The sequence below is a fragment of the Neodiprion pinetum genome, chromosome 2 (genome assembly GCF_021155775.2).
Source record: "Neodiprion pinetum isolate iyNeoPine1 chromosome 2, iyNeoPine1.2, whole genome shotgun sequence".
NCBI lineage: Eukaryota > Metazoa > Arthropoda > Insecta > Hymenoptera > Diprionidae > Neodiprion > Neodiprion pinetum.
Genome location: NC_060233.1, coordinates 23,695,721 through 23,711,966, shown reverse-complemented (window position 1 = coordinate 23,711,966; position 16,246 = coordinate 23,695,721). Strand labels below are relative to the sequence as shown.

The 16,246-nt window shown below is 38.4% G+C and overlaps 1 protein-coding gene and 1 non-coding gene across 2 annotated transcripts; both read left to right on the top strand.

Annotated features, from left to right (window-relative positions):
- Window positions 1-562: 562 nt before the first annotated feature.
- On the top strand, window positions 563-13,439 carry LOC124212278 (putative aminopeptidase-2). Its single transcript, XM_046612167.1, has 26 exons — window positions 563-634; window positions 903-1,378; window positions 1,613-1,771; window positions 1,849-2,151; window positions 2,264-2,604; window positions 2,846-2,927; window positions 3,014-3,203; window positions 3,561-3,762; window positions 4,278-4,555; window positions 5,317-5,507; window positions 5,806-5,973; window positions 6,194-6,340; window positions 6,423-6,501; window positions 6,578-6,800; window positions 8,199-8,283; window positions 8,404-8,904; window positions 9,399-9,851; window positions 9,938-10,121; window positions 10,220-10,379; window positions 10,465-10,546; window positions 10,618-11,000; window positions 11,092-11,369; window positions 11,469-11,659; window positions 12,124-12,438; window positions 12,547-12,625; window positions 12,731-13,439. Exons 1-26 carry the CDS (start codon window positions 632-634, stop codon window positions 13,004-13,006), a joined length of 5,829 nt encoding a protein of 1,942 aa, XP_046468123.1. The 5' UTR covers window positions 563-631; the 3' UTR covers window positions 13,007-13,439.
- A 2,589-nt stretch (window positions 13,440-16,028) lies between these two features.
- LOC124213470 (U1 spliceosomal RNA) lies at window positions 16,029-16,182 on the top strand. Its single transcript, XR_006881882.1, has one exon. It is a non-coding gene; the product is annotated as a U1 spliceosomal RNA (small nuclear RNA).
- The last annotated feature ends 64 nt before the right edge of the window (window positions 16,183-16,246 follow it).

Below are 16,246 nucleotides of genomic sequence, written 5' to 3'. Positions count from 1 at the left end.
ATTTTCCGTATTAACTTGGGATTTTTCGAGCTTCTTGTCAGATATCTTACTAACAAAGCTACAAAAGAATTTTTTTTCAGTATCATTTTTATACTATAGCTAGATATGCAGCACGAATAAAAGTTCACTTTTCAGTTAAATTTTTTAATGAAGCATGTATATTTCCTCAGTACAGACAAAACATACTTTTATAATTCAAATGGCAGTTGCATTTTATCTAAGTTATCAAATGCAAGATTACAATTGACAAATCACCCGATTGGTTAATGACAATTAGTTGATAAAATTTCCGAGCCGAAGGCTAAACTGAATCACATGTTAATTAGGACCAAAATTTACACAAGTTACAGATATTTGTGTAAGGTATTAAATACCTCTCTTAGTGACGAGACTACAGATTGGCTAACTAATTTATGAGTGCATTTTCAACGCTGATTAAATCTTCGGTCATGTAGAATATAAATATGAGACCCCCAGAAATGCAACTAGGCTGGGATTTGTGTGCTGACAATACATGATTAATCGACCGATAACGCTTAGCATCCCAGATTAACTAAGTGCCGTCTTACTCTGGCATCAGAGTTCACAGTCGTAGCCAACTTCGTACATCTCAGGGGCTTCGACGGAAATAATGGTAAGTTTATCGAAAAAGTAACAATTATATTGATTAAAGGTACACTGTAATTTTTAACAAAACGTACACACCCTACGCAAATGAAAAGTGATGTCGATAAAAAAAGACTTTTGACCGCGCTGGTTCACTAGTGAATATTATTAAGCCATCAATTACAAATTTGACGATGAAATAATTTCAAAAAACATGATAATCTACCTTTTTATACTAAGATACGATATCGTTATATAAGTGGGATTATCAAATTATGCAATGAACTTTTACGCAGATGAAGTATCTGACGCTAATTTTTGCTGTCATTACAACTTCCGTAACCTTGGCTCATGACCCCTCGCCAAAAGATAACCAAAAAACACACAAGGTTAAAGTTGGGGCCAATGAGGACTACAGGCTTCCGAACAACACTGTTCCCATTAAATACAGCGTGTGGTTAGTTCCTTACACGGAAGAAAATTATTTTGAAGGCAAGGTGGTAATCGAAGTGACAGTCGTCGCTGAAACTTCCACTATCGTTCTCCACGTCAACCAGCTTGAAATTAGCAGCGTGGCAGTAACGTCTGATGTTAGTGTCCCTGCAATCAGTACTACAGTTTATGATCAAGATCTGCAGTTTTATACGTTTACTTTCGCGACGGCTCTTACCCTAGGTAATTACTCACTGGATATAGAGTACACTGGCCAGCTAAGGAATGATTCAGTTGGCTTCTACAAAAGTTATTACAACACCAGCTCCGGAGAGATAAAGTAAGTAAACAAACATGATCGTGAAAATTGATCGCTACGTCTAAAATAACTCATTTGGTGTCACTTGAGCGATATTGTGACGAAGTTGTGTAAGAGGTAATTCCAAGAGATAAGATGCAATAGGGAAAACCCCTGCATCACACCGAGAGAAACGCCCTTCATCATACGAACATTTATCCACAAAGTACTTCATCAGAAAAGTTATCTCTTAAACCCACATTTTGTTCACTGCAGGTGGTATGTGAGTTCATTTTTTGCACCTATTTATGCTCGACAAGCGTTCCCATGCTTTGACGAGCCAGCCTTCAAAGCCCATTTCACCATCAGCATTGCCCACTGGCCTGATCAGGTAGCCATCTCTAATACACTGGATGAATACGTCTCTGAGCCCAAGTACGAATTCTTTTGGCATAATTGAACAGGTTTGTAAAACAATGAAGATATTTTTTCATGCAATAAAATGATTTTAGCTCGACGATCGGAAATCGAGTATGGACCAAGTTCTACACAACGCCTCTTATGTCTACCTATCTCGTCGCGTTCATGGTTTCCGACTTTGAATATGTTGCCAACACGGGTGGATCCTTCAGGATCTGGTCTCGCCCAGAAGCTGTGGGCACTGCAAGCTACTCGCTAGCTGGCGAATTGCTTTTGGACAATCTGAGTACATTCATTGGAATAAACTACAACGAATCGATTCCAAAAATGGACCAGGTTGCACTACCTACCAGCGCTACAACCGCTATGGAAAATTGGGGTCTTATCACATACAGGTTCGAAATATTTTCTCATCCTAAAACTGGATATCAACAGCATTCTTATTAAAGCTCGACTGTACTTTGTAATCAAAATTATAGTGCTGAGTGAACGGTAGTTTCTTTTTAGGGAACGTTGGCTATTATGGCAGGACGGTGTATCCACCACGCGTGACAAACAGAACATCGAAACCGTTGGGGCCCATGAGTTTGCTCATCAATGGTTCGGTAATCTAGTTACTCCGGAATGGTGGAGTTACGTTTGGTTGAGTGAAGGATTTGCCACGTTTTTCGAGTACTACACAGCCGCCCAAGTTAACCCCAGCTGGAGATTGATGGAACAATTCACCGTGGATATATACCATGCCGCCATGCTTGCTGATAGCTCGGACGATAGTCGTCCAATCAATGAAGACGTCTATAGTCCAGATGAAGTCAAATCAGTGTTTGATGTAATCAGTTATTACAAAGGTCTGGCACGTTTTTCTATGTACCCACATCAGTAAGATATTGCCTAAAAATCTCACCAACTAATTGTCAAATTGTTGGGTAACTATAGTTGGGGCAACCCTTAGACTCTTTAGATTCTGTAACTTGCAATAATCAAGTCAAGTTTTTAGAACTGTTGAATATTGGATGACTGAACAACGTTTTGTGGCTAATCCAGAAAATCGAGTATTTTACTCCTATGATACGAGAACTTGTTACACAGGTGGTTCCATAATTCGAATGTTATTAAACTTTTTGGGAGAGCCTGTATTCCAAAAAGGCTTACAAACCTACCAAGCAAATAAGTAAGTACCACTTGTGAGAGTTTTTCTGCTCATTAGCAGCTCTCTGAGATAGAAATCATGTAAGAATCTGCCGACCGGCATTTTAGTTCGTATGGTACTGGTACTCCGGAAAAACTGTGGGATGCTTTGAAGGAAGCCAATGATAACTTGGATGACAGCATTCTTATTGGACACGTTGATATTAAGACGGTTATGGATACCTGGACAAATCAGAAAGGCTATCCTCTGATCACCGTCACCAGAAACTATACTACCGAAACTCAAACAATTTCCCAGGTATCACGTCGACAATGTACACTGACTAGTACTGTTCGGTATATAGTAAAATGTCATTAGTGACAAGTGCTGCATATTTCATCTTGGATGGTTACGCTTGATAAATTACAAGCTTTACGTTTTTAACTTGTTTATGTTCAATCAACAGTGATGAAGCAGCTGTTATTAAGACGTAACTTATTAAATTAGTTGATATAATATATCGCACTTGACCTAATGTATCAGACATTACAGAGTCGTCACCAAAACCACTGTCAGTCTACGTGTAAATTTATATATGATCTCAGATAGCTTACGTAAAATCAGCTTTATACTTGGTCGACTAGTTCTAACATTTTTTTTTTTTTTTGTGTTAAGGAACGTTTCCTGCTCAAGGGGCGTGGTTCTTCAAACGACACGACAGAATACAGGTGGTGGATACCCCTCAACGTCGCTTCGCAGTCGTCCCCGAGCTTCAATAACACGAGGGCTACCGCGTGGATTCGAGCACAAGATGAAAGTGTTTTCATGAGTAGCGGTCAGACTAGCGACTGGGTCATTTGTAATTTACAGCAAACAGGTAACTCATTCAATATCACTAATTACCATGAACCCTTGAACGAAAGTGTTGCAAATGCGGTTGGAGCTTATTAAGATGTTAAATTTAAACGGTTGTTAAGTAAACCGAGATGAATTCTGTATCGCTTTCCAGACTTTGAAACACAATAACATTCATTCCCCAGTTTAAAAATCACTTGCAATAGCTCTTATAACGAATCTCTGAAATAGGAACCTGAGCTTTCACATCACACAAACCATTATTTTGAATACTCGAATTCTTTTACTGATCGTTGCCTTGGAAGTGATGATCCAATATAATAAACGCACACATTCTTGTATTTAAAACACTCAACTCACTTTGTAGCATACTTAGGAAGCCGAGTGATGCAGAAACTATTCAACTGTTTAAAACTAGAAACGCGCGAACCGTAAATCTGATTTTATACAATCATCATTTCAACAACTGTTTATTAGAAGACGAGATGCGTACAGAACTTTACGTAAAAAAGCCTAATGACTGGATATCGTTTTCAGGTTTTTACCGAGTCAACTACGATGAACAAAACTGGAACCTGATCAGCGAGTACCTTCTAACTTCAAATTTCACGAATATATCCCCGATAAACCGCGCGCAACTTATTGATGATGCATTCAATCTCGCACGTGCCGGATATCTCAGCTACAATATCGCGCTATCGCTCACTCGTTACCTGAGACAAGAAACAGACCATGTTCCTTGGACTGCAGCATTTAACGCGTTCGCGCACCTTGACAGGATGCTAGCTCGCTCTACTGTCTACGCGAATTTCCAGGTAAGACAATCCGCGTCTCTGAATTTATATCACTTGCTTTATGTTAGAATCAATTGGAACATTGATTGTTTAGTGTAGTTTGTAACGCAAAAATTTAACACGTAATTTTACTTTTCTTCACCTTTGACGATACAAGAAAAGTATTGATTTCGGTCGAAAATCACTTTTCCTAATTTGAACGATTCTTTACGTTTTCGAACTTCTTCAATCCGAAAGACAGATATTTAGAAAAATTTCGGTCGTTTGGTATGTCCTAAAAACTCCGGCGATTATCTCGGAAACGACTCGATGAAAAAATTCAAAAACTCACAGGATTTTACAACGAAATGATAGGTATGAAAAAGTGCCATATCCCGTTCAACTTGAATTCCCGGTTCTACCGGATATAACTCGATTTTTCATGTCTTACCGACAAGCATAAACGTTTACCTCATTATTACTCTTCTTTAAATAAACAATAATGGTTTTTCTAATTTACATATTTATTTTTGACAAAATTTGTAAATTTTTTGAATTTTATAAATTTTTTCATTTGTGATTTCCTTTTAAAACTTTTTCATTTGGCTGCCAAATTCTATCAGATTCTGATATCTCACTCGGCCTTTTCCGAGATCGTCGCGCAAGTTTGTTCAAATAGAATCTTCCCTTTTAAGGTGATGAAAAGTATTGCAAAAAAAATATTTCTCTGGCTTATTTTTTCTAAAACGACATCGCCTGCGCACAATTGATCTAAATCATATTTTTTTTCGTTGTACCTTCAGAGTTATATATTCTCTCGAGTATCTCCTATCCATAATAGTCTCGGGTACACGGTTCAGGATGGCGATGAACATGTAACAAGTTTTCTCAGGGCAAATTCGCACTCCTGGGCTTGTCGGATGGGCTGTCCTGGTTGCAATAGCCAGTCTCAACAGCTTGTACAAGACTTTTATAATAGCGGAGGGAATACCTCGTAAGAATTTGAACTTCAATTGCACCTAATAATGAGGTTCATGTTAGTAGCGTTACTTTAGCGATGCATGTTTAGATGAAATCGTTACTTGGACACTTAAGATTTTTTGAAATTCAGCGAGTAAATAATATCATAGAAAACATGTTGATATTTCAAAAGTCAACTCCTTGAAAGTTGTTTTAAAATTGGACAATAACGATTTTTTCCATGACTTATCGTAACGTTAACGTTACTAACTTCTACCTAATAACCAAGCTTCTGGACCACCGGTTCAAATTTCGATATCATTTCCTGTTAGCATTGCAGTTGACCTCAGAGCGTGGGCGTATTGTGAAGGGCTGCGGATTGCTGATGCCAATGTCTGGAACTTCATGTGGGAGAGGTATCTAGAGACGAATGTAGCTGGAGAGCAGGCCTTAATTCTTTCGGGTTTGGGCTGCAGCCTGGATGAGAATATTTTGCTCAGGTGAGAACCAAATATAGTTGATAACGCAACGTATTTAAGAACAACATGGATAAGTTCTCGAATAGCTGATTAATGATTAATTGTCATCATATATCAACCACCATAACTGCCGCTAGTTGTTCGTGTTGAATAAATAAAAGTTTTTTCCCAGCAATTAGTTTTCAGGTATATAAAAAAGTATAATTTTTTGCGGAAATAATATCACACAAATATTTCATAGATACCTGACATTCTCCATTACTGAAAACTCTGGCCTCCGTTCTCATGATAGACTTGCTGCTTTTACTTCAGTTTACTCGAACAGCCCATCCAATGTAGACGTTGCACTTCAATTTTTGTTTCACAACATTGCGAACATATCTCTTCAGTGAGTACCATTCACAGCAATTCTTATTTGCTACCCTACTTTTGGTTCGACAAGTTCATCTCTACACTGTCACGTGTTTCAGCTACGGAGGATTGAACGTTGTCGGAAATTTGCTGCAAGATCTTGCCACTCATTTAGTGTCAGAGAGTCAGTTGGTCAATGTATGAAGTTTTTTCCTATTATCTACACTAATGTTTTGAATATTCTGGTTTACTAAACAAAATTTGGTTCTTACAGCTCGAGACGCTTATTTCTGAGTACGGCGATCAGCTAGGAGAGGCCGCATCCTCGGCCCAACGTGCAATAGAAATCACGAAAGAAAATATAAACTGGCTTGACACCTATGAAGGTGATATAACCCAGTGGCTCGAAAACGAATTAAGTTCTGCCGGAAATTTACCAACTGCCTTTGGCCCGATTATTCTCTGTTTTATGTATGGGATTCTCAACCTTGCAGGTTGATTATCTTGGAGAAAACTGTTGTTAAATATATGCAATACGAGGTGTGAATTTTACTCAGGTTGTGAAACGTCAAATGATCGTTGTAATCTTCAAGAAATAAGTAAGTAATTCGAAAAATTCAACAAGTGTTCCATTATTTCATTTTAATTTATGAGATTGACCCTAACGTCCAATATTAATGGTTGAAGCGTATTGCAGCATAGAACAAAATGTGATACCGATTAGCCTCTGAAATTTGAAATTACCTATCAAAATGCACGGTAGATCAGTGACATTTACTATGATCGGAATAATAGATTTAAATCGGGTGTTTTCACGTCAATCCCGCAAACTATTACCGAACCAATTCATACCGATCATAAAGTTATAACAAGGAATAACACTCATTAGTACAAATCATACTCATAAGTAACACTTATCCGTGAACATTCTTATATAACGCTGATACATAGACAGAAATTATGATGTCTGCATCAATGCTCGATTAATTATCCAATAGCGATAAAACCCTCAGATAGTATCTGGTACATGTGTCAGAAATTTTTAAACACGTGTATTCTTCAATTGACGATGAGTCTGATTAACGCAGAATCAATATTGTGTACGTTCTCAGACAATGACTCAACATTCCTCCGAATGTAGGTGACAATCACGTCAGAGACCGTTGACTCCTACTAATCAACAAAATTGAGTTTAGCAGTGATAAGCATGATCGTAATTACGAGATGAATACGTGCGCCAGTTACTTCACCCCATCACAGAAGTTCTAGGGGAAAGTTCATCAGTTACCAAATTATTTCACTCATTATCAGAAATAATAGAAAGAAGTTCAAGTACTCGTTACTGGAATTGGAACAATCCGAGGTTGACGGACGCGTTTTAGAACACAAAATTATGGTGGCTTAAACTTCAGCTCGGTTAATCCCGTCAGTAACTGATACGATACGTTCAGACAATCTGAAGTAGGCACAACAAAATTTGACAAGCCATAAAAGATAAAGCTGACATAGACAAATATCACATTGTGCAAGGACATCTAAGAAGTTGTACTGACAATGAGCTATGCATACGAACAATTACAACCCACTTAACAGGCGCTGATCACTTTCGAGGGTGCTCCGACAGGTTGTGTTTGATAAGCGATAAGATTGAGAGCACCGAATTTTTTTTGCGGTGAGTGGATGACAAGTGCACCATATAAAAGCAACGAACTGGAGTCGATATCTGGACTTGTTCTGCCATTTGTGAAACCATCATCAGTGAGTGCTCTTACGGTGACGTAACGTTGACCGATTCTATCCTTTTCATCACAGTGCTATGAAGTTGAATAATTTATCGCTTCACCCTTAACGTAGTTTTTACCTTTAATTGAATAGGAGAGTAATGAATGAATGAGTGTTGTTATTTTTTTCCCCTCTTACTCATCAATATTTGAAATTTCTCTCAAATATTTTCAAGTGCTTGTATTGTAGGTCAGAAATGTATGTAATCATCATGTGTTTACGTTGTCCGTTTAGTTTAAATATCTAACCCTATATCACCTGCTGTGGAAATATTTCTGACAATTCTTTCAAACGATTACCGGTGATTTTCTTCTACAGAAAAAACAGAATGACCCTGATGAAGATCGTTCTGCAACTGGCCCTGCTGGTGGCCATCGCTTTTTCCAGCCCTGTTCCCCGTACGGAAGTAGGGCAATTCGGGATTGGAAGTCGCGTGGACGGCGATTATCGTCTTCCAAACAACACTTCTCCTCTGCAATATAACATCACGTTGGTCCCGTACATTGTCGTTGGCAATTTCACCTTTGACGGTACAGTCGACATACTCCTCCAAGTCTTGGAAGCTACGTCGACTATCACTTTGCACACAAATGCATTAACCTACAACGAAAGTCTTACAAAGCTCGTGAATCAAAATGGCTCATCAATCAATGTTACTAGTCACACTTACGACACGGCTGAACAATTTTTAATTATTGGAGTTGCAAGTCAGCTCTCGATTGGAAACTACACACTCAGTTTTACATACGTTGGTGTACTCGATAGCGATATGTATGGGTTTTACAGAAGTTCATACACCAATGCATCAGGTGATACAGTGTAAGTTCTTAACTCAGTTATTTATTTACAGTTGGGATACCATGTTCATATTCGTTAAAGCTTTTTCGCTTCAGGTGATATTTGAAATCATTCCGTCTCTCTCGGGTCATAAATTCAATTCATCCATTGATTGGTATCAATTCTTAGCGGAGTAATAATAATACTTGATACAGAAATGTCACATAGGAAGATCTATGTCACTGTAATTCGATTTATCAGTGACATATTCAATAAGCCCAAATCATTCGGGACAGAAATTTGATTATTTTATTTCTAAAATAGCTGATCTTGAGTTGGATATAATGTTGCACTGAATCATTCAGATTCGATTACCTAAGTTTAATCTTTTAACCTGAAATTTAATCATTCAATTGGAAATCATATACAGTGACGTATAATATTACTACTTCTGTATCTAATCACATATATTGTATTTTACTTCACCCTTTTCCATACACCTCAAAACTTCTTTACCGATCTTAAACCCCTTACAGATGGCTTGCTACTACACAATTTGAGCCTACAAGCGCTCGCCGAGCTTTTCCATGTTACGATGAGCCAGCGTTGAAGGCAACATTCGCCATCTCAATCAAGCACGAACCTGAGCTCCATGCACTTTCCAATATGCCTATCAATTACACCTACGAGGACTCAACCGATGGAAAAATCTGGACTGTGTTCGAAACTACTCCTATAATGCCCACTTATTTGGTTGCTTTCGTAGTCTCGGACTTTATTGCGATAAAAAGTGACGACGAAACATACAATGTTTGGACCAAACCCCCCGCTATTGATCAGGCACAATATGTTTTTGACATAGGACGTATAGAATTGGCGGAACTCGAAAATTACACAAACATATCTTACATGCTACCAAAAATGGACCAGATTTCGATACCCGATTTCTCGGCCGGTGCCATGGAAAACTGGGGTCTCGTCACGTATAGGTTAGACGAATTGTGCAAGTTCTGCAATAGATTCTATCTGACGAAGATTTTAAGTAGATTTCTAACGGAAAGCTCCATGATTTCAGAGAAAGCATGTTTCTGTACGAAGAAAACGTGAGTACACTCTCCACGAAACGAAGTATAGCAACGGTGATTTCCCACGAGTTTGGTCATCAATGGTTTGGAAATCTCGTGAGTCCTGCCTGGTGGAAGTACCTTTGGCTGAATGAAGGTTTCGCAACTTATTTCCAGTACTATACGACAGACGTAGTATGTACCCTTCCTTCGACACTAGTGGATAATGCGCATCTATTTATGACTTAACATCTATAGACTATGTTCTAACAAGATTTTGACCACCACATTAGGCGGAAGATAACTGGCGCCTAATGGAGCAATTTGTGGTCATAGCTCAGCAAGCCACTGCATTTGTTAGCGATGCTTCAGCAACCTCTCATCCGATGAACCAAGATGTGGCGAGTCCGAGTGAAATCAGCGCCATTTTTGACAATATATCATACAGGAAAGGTTATACCGCCTATTAGTAACGTCAATCACTTTATACTTTCTTCAATGAACCCATCACTTATTTGTTTCTAAAACTGTTTTGTAGCTGCTTGCGTGATTCGTATGATGTCGCACTTTTTGACGGAGGAAGTCTTCAAAGCTGGACTTACCAAGTATTTGAATAAGATGTAAGTCTTGGGGCGAAATTTTTCAAACGGAGATCCTGGAGAAGAAGATGAGTATACGTTTTGTTTTATAGGGCGTACAGTGCAGCCACCTCGGATGATCTTTTCGAGGCACTAGACGAGGCTGAGAGTGAGGCATATATACTTCCAACACTGGTCTATGTTGCGGATATCATGGAAACTTGGGTGGAGCAGATGGGATATCCAGTCGTAACGGTGACTAGAAATTACACCACAGGCACAACAGAAATCACTCAAGCACGTTTCTTGCTTGGAGATGCTGACTCGAGCGATACACACGATTATAAATGGTGGATTCCCATAAACTGGGCGGTCCAATCAAGCCCTGATTTCAGCTCCACTGTTGCCGCTGATTGGATTCGTAGCCAGGACGAAAGCATAATAATCAGCAGTTTCAATGCGAGCGGATGGGTTATCTTCAATAAACAACAGACAGGTGCAATATGCATACAATTTTGTTTCTCGTGAACGAAAATCTATAACCCAGCTTTCTTATTTCTTATCATTCTGTTTTCAACTCCAATCAGGCTACTACCGCGTAAACTACGATGACACGAATTGGGGAATGATCGCCAATTACTTAAACAGTGATGATTACTTGGCCATCCATGTCCTCAATCGGGCTGCACTCATAGATGACGCTCTCAATTTGGCCAGAGCAAACCTACTTTCTTATTCAGTTGTGTTAGATGTCACTCTTTATTTACAACGTGAGGTTGACTATGTCCCGTGGTACGCCGCATTCACCGGCCTTAGCTACCTTCACAGAGTATTCGCGAACACAGATGAATACGAATCGTTCAGGGTAATATGTCACTGTCAGCTGTGAGGCTTTTTCAGCGTGTTACTGAAACCTGAGTAATCATCATTGGCAGTCTACTTTAAACAAATATTTAATTTTCAGACCTACTTTGCCTTCCTGACCAGCAATGTTTTCGAAACAGTTGGTATCGAAGAGTCTTCCGATGACGAACACATGACAACTTTGAACAGAATCAATGTTATAAACTATGCCTGCAATTTCGGTCTCCAAAGCTGCAGGTCCAGTGCTGAAGAGAAACTCATTAACTGGCTCGATAATTCAACGGTCAATCCGTAAGTTCCTAACCATGTGGCAATTACCGATCGTAATGACTCAGGTGTGAGCACTTGAGTCTATGGAGTGGAAGGACCCAGGTTCAAGTCCCCGGCCTATCAATGAGGCTCTGAACGGCAACTTGCAAAAATGTAAGACGGGTCACGCCGTTCAGGTGCTGAGTTGCGGGGCGGTGCCTTGAACTCAGCCCGGCTACAATCGGGAAAGGTTTTCTGCAGTCTTTCTTGTCCGTCGTGCGAATGCGGGTGTTTGTATTGAACATCTTAAGTCGACTGCAGCCGCATAATGTTGGCTACTGATACATCCCCTCCTTTGCTCTGCACAAGCCAGATAATGGCTTCCGGGGACATACCCCATCGGGTATGCCGGGTGTAGGCAGTAATAAAATATATTTGAAAAATAATGTAGAACCAACCTGTCAATTGAGTCGAAGACTCCTTCAACATTTGCATTATTATTTCAGCATCGCCCCAAATTTATTGACCAACACGATTTGCGCGGGGCTACGTGGTGCAAATTCCACAACATGGAACAGAGCTCTAAACAAATATTTGACCACCGAATCTTCTACCGAGAAAACTGCGCTGTTAGCTGGTCTTGGGTGTTCTGAGAACGAGAGTATCATTAATAACTGGATGAGTGCAATTATCAATTCCACGACTGGATTAACTACGTCAACTTCCTCATCGGCTTTCATTTACGTTTATCAAGGAAGTCCATACAACGTAGATCGAGCCTTCGACTTCCTCGTTGATAACGTGAACGATATTGTTTCATAGTGAGTCGATTATTAATTGACATTTCTGTACTTCACGTGGGTGATCTGTTCACTAAATAAGTAAAAACCAGATGATAATGTTATTGATGATATGTTTTTTTTTTCTAGTTTTGGCAGTAACTCGACAGTTCAAACATTCCTCACAGGCACCGCCTATCGAATGACGACCCAGACTCAGCTGGACAAGGTAACTAGCATTAGTTAGTTGGAAGAATATTTATTGAACGGGTTTTTATGTAATTGATCTTCTGAGTTCTGAGACTTTTTTACCATTAAATATATCGTATTGCAGCTGAACGCGTTCATCACAGCACAATCCGCCATCCTAGGCACGGCGGCCGCGACAGCTATCGAGTATGCTGAGTCGAATATCGCATGGAATACGGCTTATGAAGAGGAGGTCAGAACTTGGCTGGTTGCAACGCTGGCCGAATTAGAAGCTACTGCAACGGAAACGTACGAAACAACGACCTTTGAGGAAGATCACGATGAGAGTTCAGCTGCTACTGCATCTTTGAACTTCTGCGCAGCATTACTGATATTCGTTTGCCTCGTCCAGACAAATTAGAAGTAATCATTGTACGCTTATATCGATGAATGATTGAGAAACCTGCAAGAATTGAACCCGACGTAGTTTCGAGAAGATTGGTTAACGTTGAATAATCACTACATTAGTGAGATTTTCAATGAACGTTGGGGTTCTACTGCAGAGTCTGAATATGACTACTCATCAGGAAGTCTATATACACTATTTCAACAAAAACGTTGCACTCTTAAAACTTTCAATAGTGCAACGTTTTAATTCAAAAGCTATAACATTAAGACCATCTCTGACAATCTGCGTTATCAACTTTTGTTTGTATACACATAAAGAGCAGTATTTAGTCAATTACGTCGTGTACATTAGGGTGGCTTTTAATTTGTACTTTTTCGAATTTTAACTTGGCCGATTCCGAGATTGGTCCCAAATAAATAAATAAAAATCTACTTCAAATCACAAATCTCTATCTTAGCCCGTAACTTTTGTGCAAGGGTTGTGAAGTTTGCCATATGAAATATACACTTTTTTTTCTAAAGTTTCAGTATATATTTCATCGCAGGACCTAGTGTTCGCAAAATAACTGTGTGAAATCAGTGAGCATTGATCCCAATATTCAATAAAAATATTAGCATTGCTTACAAAGCATTCTATGTTTTTGTGAGTTGAATATTAGTGAATAATTGACACAGAATGCTCCATTGACGATATTGATATCTTTCTTAAACAGAAGCATAAATGCTGATTGGTTTCTTACACTTATAGATTTTTTTGTAAGTAATTAGTCCAACGATCAAATAAATGTATACTGAAAGTTGAGAAAAATGTGTATATTTCAATTGGCAAACTCACAAATTTTGCGAGAAAGTTTAGGGTTAAGATGAGAACCTGCGCTTTTGACAAGATTTGTATTTATTTATTTTGAACCAATTTAGGGGGCGTGCCGGTCAAATGTAGAAGAAATCGAGAATTGAACCTCGTGTTGTTTTATATTACCGCTGTGGTAAGTTACAACCCAATTTATTCGTCCTCAATTTATAGTGCCCTTGTTAGGCTGGGCAGTGAAAACAGAGTTAAGAAGTTTAACATTGATTTTACAAGTCTAAAAAATATTGAGAAAATCCAATTATTGCGTCACTTATTAATCATTTTATTTACTTGCGTTGCTTGTTCAAACATTATAAAGTTTATTCGAAATCAGAAAATTCAATTTTTGAAGTATTCAGCCTACTTTGAAAATTTTTGTTTCATTTTTAAAACAGACTAAAGACATGCCCAATATTCCCCAAGTGACAAAATAGAATAATTTACGGTTTATTGGCTGTTAAAAAAAAGAAAACAAACAAATTTCTAGAAAATATTTTTAAAATTAAATGTACAAAATGGGCAGGGTGCTTGAAAATAGAGATGCCACGAATATTTGGCTACTGTTCGGTATTCGGCCTATTTGGCCACTTTTTTTAATATTCTGTATAAAAAAACGCATATATTAAACAAAAATATATCTATTTTAATAACAAATTATTGCTTCAATAATTAAAATCTATCAGCGATAGGTTGTGATGAATAGAAACAATTTTTTCAGCATTGGTTGGTAAGAAACGATCGCGCTTGTCCTTGTAAACAATACCTGCTTCTGAAAATAGTCTCTCACTATAACTCTACCGCCAGAAGACGATAGATAAATCTTAGCGAATTTTGACAGGCTTGGATACTGCTTCGGGTTTATTGACCACCACTTGTAAGAGTCTATCGTCCGATCTTGACACGCAGTTTTCAAATAAAAATCAATTTCGTGTGCCGTAGAACTCTTCTCTACATCCTCATCATTTTACATATTATTATAATCTGTAGCGACTTCCTCATAACAGTTCCAGAAACAGTCGTGTATTTCAATCGTTTTATAATTTTCATTGGCGTTTCTTTTCTGACGAAGTGGAGAAGAATCACCATCAGTACTACCAGACTCATCGCAAATAATTTTTGCTTTTGCTCTTTTCGTTTGAACCTATCCCAGGAAACTAGTTTTAAAACGTAGGTCAAAAAAGTGGCAACCAGATATTTGTTATTATCATCAAATTTGAATCGTTTTTCAAGCTCAACTTTCAGTGAAGATCTCATTTTCAATAAATTTGGTGTTCTATCTGCACTCTCTTCCTTCCCCATTTATTTCAACAATGTGATATCACGTGTGACATATGGAATCACTTCAGAGATGCAGGAAATACCTGAACTGGTTATTTTAGTAATGTCTTCGAACGGTTTGAGGAGTTTCATGCGTTGTTCCACTAACTCCCACTGAGAAGGTGTTAAATTGTTCAAAGATTCGTGATCTGGTATGTACAAAGAAGTAGCTCACTTTTGTTCTAATAATCGATCCATTAAATACTACGTAGAATTCCAGCGTGTGCTTACATCTTGTACTAGTTGGTGGTTTGGCAAGTTAGGTTCTTGGCGAATCGATTTCGACTTTTGTTGCGCTATACCAGAGTGGTTGAAATGGGTATCAATTCGTCTCGCAGGAGCTGCCGTCTCTGGTATTTCCGTTTGAGACGTAAAAGTCCACCATAGTGGCGGCGATCTTTGTTAATCGACAGCAGAATTGACTGGTGGTCAACGCATGAATTTTCTCGCCCAGGAGCATTCATATATGCGAAATCATTTATGGTGTTTACGTTGTCCCAAATTTCTGATTTTTTTTTTTTTTTACGGGAACATTAATGCTTTGATTGCGAAGACCGACTTAGTCATAATGAAATATGTTTTTTTGGTTTTAGTTTTTTTCTTTTATTTCTGTAGTGTATTCTGGAACAGAAAACTACTTCACATCTGATCAACACATGTAACAGTACGATTAACACAAACGAATAAGTCAATAAAAAATATGTTGATCGTTCATAGGAATATTTGCTTACACAGAGAAATGTTTTTATTCGACATAATAACGTAGCCTTACAATGATCTGTAAAAACAATAGGATTAGCTTATAGGTCCATCAATATTTTGAAGTAGAATAGAAGTACGCATTTATCTTTGTATCAAAGTATATAGGATACTTACCTAGCGCCGAGGATACCTCGATCAACAAGGTGGTTCCTCCAGGACGAGGCTCGGTCAATTGCACTTCGTTCGAGCTAAACGTTGCGAATATCCCTAATGTGGATATCTCGGGTGTATTATTTTTGGTAGTTATTACTTGTCATTTTTTTTATTCTCCTACATTTTTTTGCAGAGGACACAGTTTTTTCGATAACTTATGATTATAAATAA